Source organism: Salvelinus alpinus, chromosome 11 (assembly GCF_045679555.1).
Source record: "Salvelinus alpinus chromosome 11, SLU_Salpinus.1, whole genome shotgun sequence".
Classification (NCBI taxonomy): domain Eukaryota; kingdom Metazoa; phylum Chordata; class Actinopteri; order Salmoniformes; family Salmonidae; genus Salvelinus; species Salvelinus alpinus.
Genome location: NC_092096.1, coordinates 62,900,412 through 62,918,502, shown reverse-complemented (window position 1 = coordinate 62,918,502; position 18,091 = coordinate 62,900,412). Strand labels below are relative to the sequence as shown.

General features: G+C 45.8%; 1 protein-coding gene across 2 annotated transcripts in view; it reads right to left on the bottom strand.

The window, feature by feature from the left end:
* LOC139534631 (EH domain-binding protein 1-like) overlaps positions 1-18,091 on the bottom strand; it is a 58,363-nt gene that overhangs the window by 4,390 nt on the left and 35,882 nt on the right. The window contains exons 10-18 of one of the 2 annotated variants that reach the window (XM_071333920.1): positions 6,427-6,517; positions 6,033-6,199; positions 5,831-5,879; positions 5,177-5,698; positions 3,844-3,901; positions 3,155-3,192; positions 2,804-2,915; positions 2,596-2,695; positions 2,164-2,237 (exon numbers count right to left, since the gene is read on the bottom strand). In XM_071333920.1, coding sequence (XP_071190021.1) covers positions 2,164-2,237; positions 2,596-2,695; positions 2,804-2,915; positions 3,155-3,192; positions 3,844-3,901; positions 5,177-5,698; positions 5,831-5,879; positions 6,033-6,199; positions 6,427-6,517 — 1,211 coding nt within the window. The remainder of the gene's footprint in view (positions 1-2,163; positions 2,238-2,595; positions 2,696-2,803; positions 2,916-3,154; positions 3,193-3,843; positions 3,902-5,176; positions 5,699-5,830; positions 5,880-6,032; positions 6,200-6,426; positions 6,518-18,091) is intronic. The other variant, XM_071333921.1, reaches the window with a different exon arrangement.

The window sequence follows — 18,091 nt, the reverse complement described above, 5'->3', positions numbered from 1 at the left end:
GGGAGACAGTGAGCGGAGGAGAGGGAGAGAGTGAAAGAGGAAGAGAGGGAGACAGTGAGCGGAGGAGAGGAAGAGAGGGAGACAGTGAGCGGAGGAGAGGGAGAGAGTGAAAGAGGAAGAGAGGGAGACAGTGAGCGGAGGAGAGGGAGAGAGGGAGACAGTGGTAAGAGATTGAGGGTGGTACAGAGTAGAGAAGACAGTTGTTGCTTTGCCAACATGCAATTGAGTTCCATGACCAGCTTTTTATTGCAATATGTTTCTTCATTTTAAACTATACCCTCATGATTCAACTGGAAGTAAACAAAGGATTACAATAAATTGTGTCATTAAAGAAAGGATCACTTCCTCAAACCAGCAGGTGGACAGATACCACGGCATAGTTGGGAAGTCTGACTTTACGAAACAGACATTAATTGTGAGTTAATCACGTCCAAAGTTTACTGCTGTTGGAGACTATCTGACGAGCCGTTTTTAATCTGTTTCTAATTCTAAATGAGCCTAGCAGTAGTAAACATGGGTTAGATGGAATGATCTATGAGCATTGTATTTGGGCAGAGGGAAAGAACTCTGAGTGCCAGAATGAGTCCATAAGGTTGAATAGGAGCCATGTGTCTGGGGTTGGAGCTGATAGATCATAAATTACAGTTCTTATATATCTTCACTGTTTTATATCATTATATACTCTTAGTATGAATATACCGTTTCTATATATTCTTAGAGATTGAAAGTAGTGTTAGGTTTAAACTCTTTGTGTATGAGAGGTGTAATTATCTAGTGGACGGCAGTAGACTGCGGGGATGTGTCCTCCCAATAACTCAAAGCCTCTCCTGACTGATAAGAAGACCTGAGAAAGGCAATGAGGAGCACCAAGGTTCTGGACTCAGGCTGGGCCACGACAATACCAATAGGTTGAACAGACTCAGTACAGACTCATTTTCTACATTGTAGAATAATAGTGAAGACATCACAACTATGAAATAACACATATGGAATCATGTAGTAACCAAAAAAGTGTTAAACAAATCAAAATATATTTTATATTTGAGATTCTTGAAAGTAGCCACCCTTTGCCTTGATGACAGCTTTGCACACTCTTGGCATTCTCTCAACCAGCTTCATGAGGTAGTCACCTGGAATGCATTTCAATTAACAGGTGTGCCTTGTTCAAAGTTAATTTGTGGAATTTATTTCCTTCTTAATGCGTGTGAGTCAATCAGTTGTGTTGTGACAAGGTAGGGGTGGTATACAGCAGATAGCCCTATTTGGTAAAAGACCAAGTCCATATTATGGCAAGAACAGCTCAAATAGGCAAAGAGAAACGACAGTCCATCATTACTTTAAGACATGAAGGTCAGTCAATCAGGAACATTTCAATAACATTTAAAGTATCTTCAATAGCAGTCGCAAAAACCATCAGCCGCTACGATGAAACTGTCTCTCATGAGGACCGCCACAGGAAAGGAAGACCCAGAGTTACCTCTGCTGCAGAGGATAAGTTCATTAGAGTTAACTGCACCTCAGATTGCAGCCCCAAAAAATGCTTCACAGAGTTCAAGTAACAGACACATCTCAACATCAACTGTTCAGAGGAGACTGCGTGAATCAGGCCTTCATGGTCGAATTGCTGCAAAGAAACCACTACTAAAGGACACCAATAAGAATAAGACTTGCTTGGGCCAAGAAACACAAGCAATGGACATTAAACCGGTGGAAATCTGTCCTTTGGTCTGACGAGTCCAAATTTGAGATATTTGGTTCCAACCGCAGTGTCTTTGTGAGACGCAGGAGTAGGTGAACGGATGATCTCCGCATGTGTGGTTCCCACCGTGAATCACGGAGGAAAAGGTGTGATGGTGTGGGGGTGCTTTGCAGGGTACACTGTCAGTGTATGTTTGTGTGCGCTGTATGCGTGTGCTCTGCAGCTGCAACACACAGTGTGTTGCATAAATCTAGTTTGAGTGTTTTTCTGAGTCCGTCCATTGTACCAGAAATTAGAACCTAAGACTGCCATACGCAACAGCACACTATTCTCATTTCCTTTGCAGAGATATTTTTGTTATTTTATGGTTTGTAGTGTCACTTTGACCCCAGTAATGAGCTGTATCACAGAATAGAGTGGCATCGTGGATCTTGTAGTTCAGTATATTGGTTCTGTAGTCTTACCTTCAATAGCCATCATGTCTCTCAGCTCTCGGTTCAGCATCTCAAACCTCGTCTCCAGGTCCTGCTCTTCTTGCCTGTGGAGCAGAATGCCGTGTGGTTACATCAATGTAATGTGTCTGTAATATGTCCGTGTTGAGGGCTCCCGAGCGGCGCTGTGGTCTAAGGCACTGCATCTCAGTGCTTGAGGCGTCACTACAAACACCCTGGTTCGATTCCAGGCTGTATCACAACCGGACATGATTGGGAGTCCCATAGGGCGGCACACAATTGGCCCAGCGTCGTCCGAGTTTGCCGGAGTAGGCCGTCATTGTAAATAAGAATTTGTTCTTAACTGACTTGCCTAGTTAAATAAAGGTTCAATGTAAAAAATAAACAGTGTTGTTTAAAGCACTAGGTAACGGTGGAGAACACAGTGGGGATGGTGGATCTTACAATAGCTGTAGTTGGTCTTGTCTCCTGATGAGGGCGTTCTTCTTGTTGACCAGAGTGAACCACTCCTGAATCAGCTTCTCCTCCTGCATCTTCTCACTACCTACATGTATGGAGACAGAGAGGGCATCATTATAAAGAGACGTTTTGACAATACTGAAAGCCTTTATTCAAGGGTATTTTTCTGTCTCTTTCTCCATCCCCCTCTCACCTGACTCCATCAGTTGCCGTAGTCTCCTTTCCACGATGTCTGCCCTGCTGTCAATGTGCTTCTGTTCAAACTCTAGGGCCTGCATCTCCCTCAGCACATACTGGCTGGTGTCCTGTACACACACACACACACACACACACACACACACACACACACACACACACACACACACACACACACACACACACACACACACACACACACACACACACACACACACACACACACACACACACACACACACACACACACACACACACACAGAGAGAATGATACTTCTTTCTGATACAGAACATTGGTATTTCCAGTGTTTATGACAGTGGCAGACAGTGACTTGTGAAAGTGACAGACCTCCTCAGCCGATCGTCCTTCTTCACCAGATGTCCTTCCTATATGAAACACACACACACACACACACACACACACAGCGTAACGAGATACACAGCAACATTATGCAGTAGCTCCAATTACTGGAAGAGCATCAAAGTGGCAAACTAGACTGTGATGACGAGGTAATTAACATAGTTTGATATGATTAGAGTCCTTAGCCTAACGACAGGAAGCCTTCAAAGTAATTAGAGTGAGTCAATGCTCAGGGGATGGATGAGCCAAGTACAACAGAGACAACTGTGATGACTTGTGTCTGTACTCCATCTCTCCTCTCTATCTCTCCTCTCTATCTCTCCTCTCCATCTCTCTCTCCATCTCTCTCTCCATCTCTCTCTCCATCTCTCCACCTCTCCTCTCCTCTCCTCTCCTCTCCATCTCTCCTCTCCATCTCTCCTCTCCATCTCTCCTCTCCTCTCTTCTCCTCCTCTCCACTGGTCCTCTGAGGGGTGGTTCACAATCATAAAGTACCTGAGAAACTGGGGACTCAGTAAGTGTGTGTGTGTGTGTGTGTGTGTGTGTGTGTGTGTGTGTGTGTGTGTGTGTGTGTGTGTGTGTGTGTGTGTGTGTGTGTGTGTGTGTGTGTGTGTGTGTGTGTGTGTGTGTGTGTGTGAACTCAGAACACATCATACAAATCAATATACTGTATGTACCTGTTTCTGATTTTATTCTGTCAGCTCCACTCTCTTCCTGTGCTGTAGCAACCTGTAACTACAACAAATCACACAGAGAGATTAAGTGGCAGAAAGTGGAGAGAGAGATAGAGAGACAAAGAGGGGGGATGAGAGGGAGAGAAAGTGAAGAGAGAAAGAGACAAAGAGGGGGATGAGAGGGAGAGAAAGTAAAGAGAGAAAGAGAGACAAAGAGGGGGATGAGAGGGAGAGAAAGTGAAGAGAGAAAGAGCGACAAAGAGGGGGATGAGAGGGAGAGAAAGTGAAGAGAGAAAGAGACAAAGAGGGGGATGAGAGGGAGAGAAAGTAAAGAAAGAAAGAGAGACAAAGAGGGGGATGAGAGGGAGAGAAAGTAAAGAGAGAAAGAGAGACAAAGAGGGGGATGAGAGGGAAAGAAAGTGAAGAGAGAAAGAGAGACAACGAGGGGGGATGAGAGGGAGAGAAAGTAAAGAGAGAAAGAGAGACAACGAGGGGGGATGAGAGGGAGAGAAAGTGAAGAGAGAAAGAGAGACAAAGAGGGGGGATGAGAGGGAGAGAAAGTAAAGAGAGAAAGAGAGACAAAGAGGGGGATGAGAGGGAGAGAAAGTGAAGAGAGAAAGAGAGACAACGAGGGGGGATGAGAGGGAGAGAAAGTAAAGAGAGAAAGAGAGACAAAGAGGGGGATGAGAGGGAGAGAAAGTGAAGAGAGAAAGAGAGACAACGAGGGGGGATGAGAGGGAGAGAAAGTAAAGAGAGAAAGAGAGACAAAGAGGGGGATGAGAGGGAGAGAAAGTGAAGAGAGAAAGAGAGACAACGAGGGGGGATGAGAGGGAGAGAAAGTAAAGAGAGAAAGAGAGACAAAGAGGGGGATGAGAGGGAGAGAAAGTAAAGAGAGAAAGAGACAAAGAGGGGGATGAGAGGGAGAGAAAGTGAAGAGAGAAAGAGAGACAACGAGGGGGGATGAGAGGGAGAGAAAGTAAAGAGAGAAAGAGAGACAAAGAGGGGGATGAGAGGGAGAGAAAGTGAAGAGAGAAAGAGAGACAACGAGGGGGGATGAGAGGGAGAGAAAGTAAAGAGAGAAAGAGAGACAACGAGGGGGGATGAGAGGGAGAGAAAGTAAAGAGAGAAAGAGAGACAAAGAGGGGGGATGAGAGGGAGAGAAAGTGAAGAGAGAAAGAGAGACAACGAAGGGGGATGAGAGGGAGAGAAAGTGAAGAGAGACAGAGCGACAACGAGGGGGGATGAGAGGGAGAGAAAGTGAAGAGAGAAAGAGAGACAACGAGGGGGGATGAGAGGGAGAGAAAGTGAAGAGAGAGAGAGATCGTAGGCCACTGACCTCGGTTGAGGCTGCCTCGACTATTGACCTGCGTTGTGACCGTCGTTTCTTAATCAGATCTGCATCCTTTAGGTGGGAGAACCCAGACTTGGCAGATAGGAAATGTGTCCTGGGGGGTACGACGGGGGCTTGGGCCCCTCCTGCTTCCCCTGCACCCTGCAGGCGTTTGGTTCTAGGGGGTGGGACCACTTCCCTATTGGTGCCCTCCTTAGTGTCACTATCCACCTTCTTCTCTGCAGCGCCCACATTGGTCTCCATTGTGAGGGCCTCATCTTGGATCCGTTGACAGTAGCGTGCAGCGGCCTCCGGGTCGGGGCCCACCCGGCTCTCCCCGACCATGCCGTAACTGGACTCACTGTTGTCCGCCTCGATGTGCAACACACTCAGCTCCTGGCCCGTGAAGTAGGTGCGGATCTGGTTGAGGTAGGTCATGACGATGAGGCGGTCAGGCACGGCCAGGAGGACCATGTCCGAGGGCTCTATCAGCCGTGAGATGCCCAACTCTGCGAAACCGTCGAAGGCCTGGGGGAAAATGAGAGGAGATGGGTTGGGTGGGGAAAATATTCAGCAGTTAACCAATTGATAGTCACATTTAAGGCCTGGCTGTTGATAGTGATTATGACATGATGAGATAACATAAAGACAACAAATCACCTTCTTGTTGTTGCGCTTGATGTCATAAGGGTCCAGCATCTCAAAGTTTCTAAGCAGCGAAGAAATAGAGAATCAATACACACTACAAGAACAGGAAACAAGTTAACACAAAAATGATGATGTCATTTTTAAAGGTTAAACAAGCCATTACACAATGCCTGCTCATGTTTATGTCTAAACGCGTCACAGAGGGGGTACCTACATCCTGTCCGGGTGGAAGTGGTGTAGCAGGGCACAGAAGGCCAGGCCGTTCCTCCAGGATGTGCTGAAGTTGGTGATCTTGACCCCCTTGTGTTCTTTGATGACTTCCTGACACCACTCCAGTAGGGACTGGCTGGAGGTAACAAGGCCAGGACTGGCCATGAGGCACTAAGACAACAAATGACATCAGATATAATAGGTCAATTCAGAGTCAAATATAAGTGGCACTTCAGTTTATGGTGCAGAAATGACCAGGTATCACACAGTAATACCCTAAAAAAGTTGTGTTTGTCATTGACAAAATGGACAGTTATGAATCAGAATTTCCTTTCAAAGGTCACTGATGCAAAATGATGGTGGAGGATTGGTCAACTGATAGACTATAAATAACATACTTCTGGGGAAGCAGCACTGCCTAGACCCGTTTCCTGAGAGTTTACAGCTCCGCCTTTAGGCGTTGTTGGCTCCTCTGCTCCCCCCTGCTGCCTAAAAAGAGAAAGACAGGGATTTAATATGACCCGACTACACAGCATAATCTGGATGTAACAGTTTAGTAGCAACACATTTCAAATAATGGTAAAGGATTAAATATATGGCATTTTCTCAATCAGTTTCCTTTCAGAAAAGCATTCTAGTCACACAGAATTACTATATGTAAATGCACTCAGAAATGGCCACGCGTCAATCAACCACTGTATTGCACATGCGTGTCCAACTCAACATAACGTACCTCTCCTCATCTAAGCCACCAGTAGATATGTCTACTGACTCAAAGCCAAAGTCCATCTCTTCAACCCACATGTCTTTGCTCTCTACCTCCATCTGCTCTGTCTCTTTGGCTCCCTCAACATGTAACCAGTCGTCCTCAGCTGGCGTACCGGTGGTTGGAGAGGTCGTGTCAAGTGCTTCTGCCTCTGAACCTCTCTCAATATCCTTGATTACAGTGTCTTCAAAAAACTCAGTGACCATAGGGGTTTCTGTGAAGGCCTGAGTGACCACGGTAGTATCTGTAAAGGTCAAGCTTTCCATCCAGTCCCTTCTCAAAGACAGCCTCTGCCTCTGAACCCCTGTCAATGTCCTCTCTTACAGTGTCTACGAAGAACTCACTGACCATAGCAGTTTCTGTGAAGGCCTCGGTGACCATAGCGGTTTCTGTGAAGGCCTCGGTGACCATAGTGGTTTCTGTGAAGGCCTCGGTGACCATAGTGGTTTCTGTGAAGGCCTCGTGACCATAGTGGTTTCTGTGAAGATCCAGCTCTCCCTGCTCTCCTCCAGTCCCTTCTCACAGAGTTGTACTTCTGGTGACATCTCCTCTGAGCGAGAAATTGTGACAAAGCTCCCTTCGGAGGCCATGTTTGAGGTTAATGATATTGAACCCTCTGTGGCTTCCTGACTGGTGTCTTGTTTGTCTTCCTGAGAGAGAGATAGCGAGCCCTCAAGGAAGTCTGTCTGGCTGGTGAATGAGGAGTCCATTGTAGAGTTCCTCTTTTTCTGATGGAAATCAAGGCAATTTTAGAGCGGGAAACTGGAACAGGCATGCTCGATTGTTCTAAGTTTAGTTTACTCCTCCTTTTACGCAGAGGAGCAACCACCTCTTCCCCAGATGCTGCAAGCTGGCCACCAGGGGGTACGGAAGACTACTGCTCCTCTTGTTGCTTTGAGGTGGTTCCAGCCCAGAGGCTGCAGGTGACTGGGTGTTATCCCCAATAGAGGCATGCCAGGTCTTCTGTCGGGTAGCATCTGTTTGGACAGGTGGGGTTGGGTCTCGTTTCCCACGAGGCTTTGGGACTGGAAAGATCTCCTGCTTGCCTTCCATCTTTACTCCTGGTGCAATGTCCTCTGTTGAGGCCTTTTGAGCTGGCTCATCTTCAAGTGAATCATTGGCTGTTTCAGTCACTTCCAAGGTCTGCTTCTCCGCCTCAACCTTTTCAAATGAGTCTGTGACTTCTGGTGAGGCCTTCTGAGCTGGCTCATCTTCAAGTGACTCAGTGGCTGTTTCTGTCACTTCCGGAGACTGCTTCTCTGCCTCAGACAACTTTGAAAAGGTTATCATAAGATCCTCTATCTGGGCTGGAGCTGTAGACCCCTGGTTGGCAGCATTCAGGGCCTCTAAAGCCACAGATGCATCTGCGCCATCCTCTGCTTTGCTTGATTCCACTGGGGGAGAATGAGTTTTCTCGCTGCGCCTGGGCGGGGCTATTTTTCTATTTTTCTGATGATCGAGAGGGGGGCAGTCTCTCCCACACAAGTCGGGGTATGACTCTGTAGGTACATGATATGGAGTTAGGGGAACAATTGTGGCCTGACCAGTAACAGTCTGTAAATCGTCAGCTTTCTGTCGCAGTTCGGGAGAGAGAGAGACGCTTTCCTGGTGCGTTGAGGTGGAATCAGCTTAGCGACCGCCTGGGCAATCAGATTCTCTGGCTCATCAGCTTTATGAGATGGCTCTGGAGTGAAGCTGTCTTGTTTCTTCACAGGCCATGGTAGAATCAGTTCAGTGGCTACCTGGCCAGGTTTCTGTGAACGTTCTGCACTGGAAGCACTATAGGTTCCCCTGGTGCGTGGAGCTGGGATAACGCCGGTTACATGTGGTGTCTCTTTAGTGAGGCTTGTCTTAGTACGGCGAGGAGGGACCAGTTCAGTGGGCACCTGGACAGGGGCATCAGTTTTTTGTTGAGGCTCTGTTGATCTATTTTCCTACCAGGATGTGATGGTACCATCTCAGCTGGTGCCTGGGCAGTGAAACCCTTCTGGCAATCATCTTTCTTTAGAGGTTCTGTTGAAAGACTACGGTCTCCTCTCACTTCAGTGGGCATCTGTACAGATACATTCTCAGATTTCTGTTTGCGCTCTGAAGTGAGACAGTCTTTTCTCCTTGGAGGCCGTGAAGGGACTACCTTAAATACAATCCCTTGATCATCAGCTTCCTGTCGAGTTTCTGGAGGAAGACTACTGTCTCGTTTCTTTACATGATGAGGAGCGACCAGTTCAGTTGTTACCTGTGCAGGGACAGCCTGGCCAGCGACAACAGCGGCAACTTCTGATTGTGTTTAATCTGAGGTGAGTGTCTGATCATCAGAGGGTTTATCTGGGATGGGTACTATATGTTCTTGAGCCTTGTCCTCTAACAGCAACTTGTCTGTAGTAGGTTGTGAGGTAGGGGCAGAGGCTTCCTCTGTGCTTGCATGTTGGGTGCTTAATAAGGTTAAAAAAAATAAAAGGTGAGAAAATATCATGGCTCAGATCTTGCTGTAGAATTACATTCTATTAAATGACTATTGAAATGATAATATCAGTAAAGCAACCCCTCACATTCCACAAGCTGGCACAACTCACAGAAGCGATTACATATCCCATTCCACTGAGCAGACACTGGAGAAGCGTTCCAGAAGTAGAAGAACTCAACACATTGACTGATTATAACTAACAAAAAGCCACAGGTTTTTCTTTACAAGACAAACATGCATGACATAGGTAGCAGCATAAACAGTGCACAGAGACACTGAAGACCTTAGTTTACATTAGAACACCTGGGCCCACAAAACAAGTGCCTTAAACATCAAGACGCAGCTTAAATTTGACACATACTGTAGACTTGTCCATCACAGTTCACTGAGTAACAAGCATGGCTGAGCCAAACATTATGCGACCGAAAGACAATGTTATGACTTAATACCGCATTTGTATTTTCAAGCAGTGCAGCCAAATAGTTCAGACACCGGTTTGCTGCCAGGACACTCACCCCTTGTCCAGGTGTAATGAAGTTGATAATTCTGTCTCGATAGGTGACCCGGCTGAATAAATGTCAACATAACCTGTTATCTGTCCAGAGTCCTGTGCTTTTAATGTTGATTTCTCCCCTATTTGCGCCCACAAGTCAAGGTAAATCTCTTCTTCCCCAGTTACCACAAACTTTCCTCTGGAGATCTCAGTAAGGTCAGCCTCCGTCAATGACGGCCATTTTCTCATACTGCTTAGATCTTGGACTTTAACAAACCCATCCTCAGTGTCTTGTCTCATTGCCTCACTCATTGACTGTTTGTCTTCCAGATTCAACAAGCATGGCTCAGCGGTGGTTGGGAGTTCAATCGTATTTTTGGTTTCACCCTCAAGGTGCGGTGCCTTTCCAGACACTGCTTCCTGGACGAGGGTAGATGTATCTGGGACAGGTTCAGAGGAGCTCTCTGATGGGACTGCACCTTCTGTTGGAGAGGAGCCAGACGGACCCAGCATGGCTGCTACTGTTTCATAACTGTGAGAGAGGGATTACTTACTGTAATTGAGGGACTGAGCTTTAAAACAGGCATGGTAAACATTGGGAGCATTCGAAACCATATAAAAAGCCTCAACACATTTAAAAATCTGAGAGATTAAACACAGATCATTCAAACTTCAATACATTTATTTTATTAACTATATGTGAGAATTGCTAAAAGTACTTGATTTGACCAAAATAGGATTTGTTAAATCAATGACGAAGATCAAAAATAGAAAATGCCATTATATGCAAACATTAATATAAATAAACGAGTGAACATGAGGGTGACACTGGTGACAATTAGAGTAAGAATCTACAGAACACACCACACACTTTGCCGTGCTACATAGGAGCCTACAATCTCCCACTTACCCTCTGGAGAAGACACCAACACTGGTCTGTACTAAGCCAGAGGCCTCCTGCTGCTTCTCTGCCACAGACCCCTCAGCCTCCAACACCTCCCATCCTAAGACTAGCTCTGGTTCTAACACTGCAGAGGACTTCTGGATCTCCTCAGATTCCTCAGATGGGATTTTCTCTATTTGTGGGCTGTCGAGGACACTAACATGAGAGGTGAACATTGACTAGAACATCCCCACAGAATCCATGCTACATACAGAAAAACACACAGTTATTGGCATGCACCAAAACAACTCATCCGTCACAAATTTAGTAAGAATATCACTCTATAATATATTATCTCCATGTAACAGGTTCACAGACCCAAAACACATCTCAGATGCAAAGTATCACGCCATGTAAAATGACCAAACACGCCATGTGGTCTTAAGAGGTTTGCCAGAGCTAAAATATCTGGCTTTACAGTGGCCGTTGCAGACCAAACAAAAAACAGCAATGTTTCACTACCACTGAAATCCATGCAGAGAGCCATGTGCTCAAACACTTACCCCTTATCTAGAGCATACTCTGCTGCTTCTCCAGTAACCTCTTTCTTCTCTGTCTGCATACTTGTCTCTTAGAAACCAAAAAACGAAGTATGTTGCTTTCCACTTGCAATGCGAGACACTGGAAAAAAAGATATTGCATACCTAACCACACACGTCTTACCATTTGCCTCTATAGACTCTAGACTGTGGGGAGGGGCAGATGGGAAACCAGGAAGCTTGCTGCCTCGGGGCAAGATGGTACCAGTGCAAGCATAGTTTTGGGTTTTCATCTCTAACTGCACTGCCTAGGTCAGGCTTGGAAAGCACCATATCCTCTGACCTACTTTCCTTCAATGGTTTTTCCCACATTGGCTGCATAGAACTCACAGATTCATCTCCCTGGGTTCGAGCTAATTCAGATGGCTGTCTAGAAGGTAATCCTGGTTCTCTAGATTCACTTGGACAAGCTCGCATTAGGGAAAACACGGTTTGTTCTTCTATTGCTTTTAGTTGTGTAAAGGACGGGAACCCAGAAGTGAGAGTCTCACATGGGCAAGATGGCGCCAGTGACACCCTATTTTCTCTGTCTTCTGGTGTCCTATCTTTGATTATTACGGTCTTATCTTTCAGCTTCTTCTCAAACAAAGGCTTCTGTTCAACGTGCCAATCTCTTGTCTGGACTTTGGCCGTCGATGGGAAACCTGGGAGACTGGAGCTTTTGGGGCAAGATCGTGTGAGATCCACACTATTAAGTTCCCTCTTAGGTTGTGGTGCAGAGCGGAAGCTAGGAATCCTGGCTTCTTCTGGGCAACATGGCACCAAAGCAACTACTGGTTTCATTTGGTCAATGTCTTCTTTTGATTTGTCTTTTGGAAAAACATAATCTTCCTTCTTCTTCTTCTTCTTCAGTAAGTGCTCAAACACAGGCTTGGGGTCAACAAGCCACTCTAATGTTGTAACCCCCTCACTGGAAGCTTTAGAGCAAGCAGGCAAAATAATCATCATATTGGGTTGTGGTACAGATGGGAAGCCAGGGATCCTTGCAGAGTGTGTACATGATAGACTCAAAGGAATATTGGTTTTCATTTCCTCTTGGTCTGCTTTAGAGCTGTCAATAATGACTTACCTCTCCTTTAGTGGTCTCTTCAACAATGGCCTCTGGTCAACAACCCACCCTGCCCACCTATCCTTCTCAATGGATGGAAAACCAGGGAGACTAGAAACTTTAAGGCAGGAGGGAACAAGATTCACACTACTTGGCCCCACCTCAGCTTTTGGATGTGGTGCAGAGGGGAAGCCAGGAATCATGGATACGTCTGAGCCACATGACACCATAGCAACCATTGCTTTAACTTTCTCACTGTGTTCTTTCGATCTGTATTTTGGAAAAACTTTTTCTTCTTTATTCTCCTTATTTTTCTGCAAGTGCTCAAACATAGACTTTAGGTCAACAAGCCACTCTAATGTTGTAACCCCCTCAGTGGATGCAAAACCAGGGAGACTGGACACTTTGGGGCAAACTGGCACAAGACTCAACATACTTGGATCTACCTCATCTTTGGGATGTGGTGCAGAGGTGAAGCCAGGAATACTTGTTGCAGTAGGGCATGATGGTACCAGAGCCACCATGTGTTTCATTAGCTCTTTGTCTTCGTTTAATCTGTCTAAATGTGGAGTGGACATAAAGGTCATCCTTATTTTCCCCTTCGGGAGCTTCTCCCAAATGGCCTCAATGTTGATTGTACACTCCTTTACTTGACTTTCAAGTGAAGGGAATCCGAGTGTGCCAGCCACTCTTAGGCAGGATGGCATTAGATCTGCCATGTTAGGTTCCCTCTCTAACTCGACTTCCTTGGACAGATGTGGAGACAGAAATCCCCGAATGCTGACAGTGCTTGGACAAGATGAGACCATATCTGCCATTCCTCTCACCATGTCTCTCTCTTCTTTTGATCTTTCGATAGAGAGCTCTGAACCATCCTTTCTTGGCATCTCCCATAATATGCTATTGTCCACTGGACAGTATTCTAACAGCCTCTGAACAGGATGCTTGAGTGGATAGAAACCCTGGTGCACTGGCAACTCTTAGGTATTATGGCAGCAGAGAAACCATGTTTTCAGGTCTGAGGAGACCATGGTCAGAGGTGATTATGAAAACCAAGAAAGCAGAGTCTTTCAGTAAGAACAAAGCAATCAAATGGAAAGTTCTAAAACTATCACACACAAACCAAAACTCACGCTCAAAAATATTATCTCTGATTATTCATGAAAATGACAGTTAATAATGCAACCATTTAAATCGAGATAAGAGCCGGCCTAGGTGCATAAATACCATACAACGCACAACACAAACAAATATAAATCATTTTTCAAAGCCTTTGCTCACAAAATGTTATATATTCATCCAAATTAAAATTGAGAATGCAAAATATTGGAAAATATAATGAATAAGTCTAGAAGCACAAATCCTACAATGTGATTTTATTACGTTGCTGCAGGGGGCTAAATGCTCTGTTTAAGTTGTTTTAAATCCCAACCCCAAAAACGGCAATAGATATGCAGCACCATGCAGATCAACACTACTAAACCAGCACCATGCAGATCAACACTACTAAACCATCACCATGCAGTTCAACACTACTAAACCAGCACCGTGCAGATCAACACTACTAAACCAGCACCATGCAGATCAACACTACTAAACCAGCACCATGCAGTTCAACACTACTAAACCAGCACCGTGCAGTTCAACACTACTAAACCAGCACCATGCAGATCAACACTACTAAACCAGCACCATGCAGTTCAACACTACTAAACCAGCACCATGCAGATCAACACTACTAAACCAGCACCATGCAGATCAACACTACTAAACCAGCACCATGCAGATCAACACTACTAAACCAGCACCATGCAGATCAACACTACTAAACCAGCACCGTGCAGATCACTACTAAACCAGCACCGTGCAGATCAACACTACTAAACCAGCACCATGCAGATCAACACTACTAAACCAGCACCATGCAGATCAACACTACTAAACCAGCACCATGCAGATCAACACTACTAAACCAGCACCATGCAGATCAACACTACTAAACCAGCACCATGCAGATCAACACTACTAAACCAGCACCGTGCAGATCAACACTACTAAACCAGCACCGTGCAGATCAACACTACTAAACCAGCACCATGCAGTTCAACACTACTAAACCAGCACCATGCAGTTCAACACTACTAAACCAGCACCATGCAGATCAACACTACTAAACCAGCACCATGCAGTTCAACACTACTAAACCAGCACCGTGCAGTTCAACACTACTAAACCAGCACCGTGCAGATCAACACTACTAAACCAGCACCGTGCAGATCAACACTACTAAACCAGCACCATGCAGATCAACACTACTAAACCAGCACCATGCAGATCAACACTACTAAACCAGCACCATGCAGATCAACACTACTAAACCAGCACCATGCAGATCAACACTACTAAACCAGCACCATGCAGATCAACACTACTAAACCAGCACCATGCAGATCAACACTACTAAACCAGCACCGTGCAGATCAACACTACTAAACCAGCACCATGCAGATCAACACTACTAAACCAGCACCGTGCAGATCAACACTACTAAACCAGCACCATGCAGATCAACACTACTAAACCAGCACCGTGCAGATCAACACTACTAAACCAGCACCATGCAGATCAACACTACTAAACCAGCACCATGCAGATCAACACTACTAAACCAGCACCATGCAGATCAACACTACTAAACCAGCACCGTGCAGATCAACACTACTAAACCAGCACCGTGCAGATCAACACTACTAAACCAGCACCGTGCAGATCAACACTACTAAACCAGCACCGTGCAGATCAACACTACTAAACCAGCACCATGCAGTTCAACACTACTAAACCAGCACCATGCAGATCAACACTACTAAACCAGCACCGTGCAGATCAACACTACTAAACCAGCACCGTGCAGTTCAACACTACTAAACCAGCACCGTGCAGTTCAACACTACTAAACCAGCACCGTGCAGATCAACACTACTAAACCAGCACCGTGCAGATCAACACTACTAAACCAGCACCGTGCAGATCAACACTACTAAACCAGCACCGTGCAGATCAACACTACTAAACCAGCACCGTGCAGATCAACACTACTAAACCAGCACCATGCAGTTCAACACTACTAAACCAGCACCATGCAGATCAACACTACTAAACCAGCACCGTGCAGATCAACACTACTAAACCAGCACCGTGCAGATCAACACTACTAAACCAGCACCGTGCAGATCAACACTACTAAACCAGCACCGTGCAGATCAACACTACTAAACCAGCACCGTGCAGATAAACACTACTAAACCAGCACCATGCAGATCAACACTACTAAACCAGCACCATGCAGATCAACACTACTAAACCAGCACCATGCAGTTCAACACTACTAAACCAGCACCGTGCAGATCAACACTACTAAACCAGCACCATGCAGTTCAACACTACTAAACCAGCACCATGCAGATCAACACTACTAAACCAGCACCATGCAGATCAACACTACTAAACCAGCACCGTGCAGATCAACACTACTAAACCAGCACCGTGCAGTTCAACACTACTAAACCAGCACCATGCAGATCAACACTACTAAACCAGCACCGTGCAGATCAACACTACTAAACCAGCACCATGCAGATCAACACTACTAAACCAGCACCGTGCAGATCAACACTACTAAACCAGCACCATGCAGATCAACACTACTAAACCAGCACCGTGCAGATCAACACTACTAAACCAGCACCGTGCAGTTCAACACTACTAAACCAGCACCATGCAGTTCAACACTACTAAACCAGCATCATGCAGTTCAACACTACTAAACCAGCACCGTGCAGTTCAACACTACTAAACCAGCACCGTGCAGATCAACACTACTAAACCAGCACCATGCAGATCAACACTACTAAACCAGCACCGTGCAGATCAACACTACTAAACCAGCACCGTGCAGATCAACACTAGTAAACCAGCACCGTGCAGATCAACACTAGTAAACCAGCACCGTGCAGATCAACACTACTAAACCAGCACCGTGCAGATCAACACTACTAAACCAGCACCGTGCAGTTCAACACTACTAAACCAGCACCGTGCAGATCAACACTACTAAACCAGCACCATGCAGATCAACACTACTAAACCAGCACCATGCAGATCAACACTACTAAACCAGCACCATGCAGATCAACACTACTAAACCAGCACCATGCAGTTCAACACTACTAAACCAGCACCATGCAGATCAACACTACTAAACCAGCACCATGCAGATCAACACTACTAAACCAGCACCATGCAGATCAACACTACTAAACCAGCACCATGCAGATCAACACTACTAAACCAGCACCATGCAGATCAACACTACTAAACCAGCACCATGCAGATCAACACTACTAAACCAGCACCGTGCAGATCAACACTACTAAACCAGCACCGTGCAGATCAACACTACTAAACCAGCACCATGCAGATCAACACTACTAAACCAGCACCATGCAGATCAACACTACTAAACCAGCACCATGCAGTTCAACACTACTAAACCAGCACCATGCAGTTCAACACTACTAAACCAGAACCGTGCAGTTCAACACTACTAAACCAGCACCGTGCAGTTCAACACTACTAAACCAGCACCATGCAGTTCAACACTACTAAACCAGCACCGTGCAGATCAACACTACTAAACCAGCACCGTGCAGATCAACACTACTAAACCAGCACCATGCAGATCAACACTACTAAACCAGCACCTTGCAGATCAACACTACTAAACCAGCACCGTGCAGATCAACACTACTAAACCAGCACCGTGCAGATCAACACTACTAAACCAGCACCGTGCAGATCAACACTACTAAACCAGCACCGTGCAGATCAACACTACTAAACCAGCACCATGCAGATCAACACTACTAAACCAGCACCATGCAGATCAACACTACTAAACCAGCACCATGCAGATCAACACTACTAAACCAGCACCATGCAGATCAACACTACTAAACCAGCACCGTGCAGATCACTACTAAACCAGCACCATGCAGTTCAACACTACTAAACCAGCACCGTGCAGTTCAACACTACTAAACCAGCACCGTGCAGATCAACACTACTAAACCAGCACCATGCAGATCAACACTACTAAACCAGCACCGTGCAGATCAACACTACTAAACCAGCACCATGCAGATCAACACTACTAAACCAGCACCATGCAGTTCAACACTACTAAACCAGCACCATGCAGATCAACACTACTAAACCAGCACCATGCAGATCAACACTACTAAACCAGCACCGTGCAGATCAACACTACTAAACCAGCACCGTGCAGATCAACACTACTAAACCAGCACCGTGCAGATCAACACTACTAAACCAGCACCGTGCAGATCAACACTACTAAACCAGCACCATGCAGTTCAACACTACTAAACCAGCACCGTGCAGATCAACACTACTAAACCAGCACCATGCAGTTCAACACTACTAAACCAGCACCATGCAGTTCAACACTACTAAACCAGCACCATGCAGTTCAACACTACTAAACCAGAACCGTGCAGTTCAACACTACTAAACCAGCACCGTGCAGTTCAACACTACTAAACCAGCACCATGCAGTTCAACACTACTAAACCAGCACCGTGCAGATCAACACTACTAAACCAGCACCGTGCAGATCAACACTACTAAACCAGCACCATGCAGATCAACACTACTAAACCAGCACCATGCAGATCAACACTACTAAACCAGCACCATGCAGATCAACACTACTAAACCAGCACCGTGTA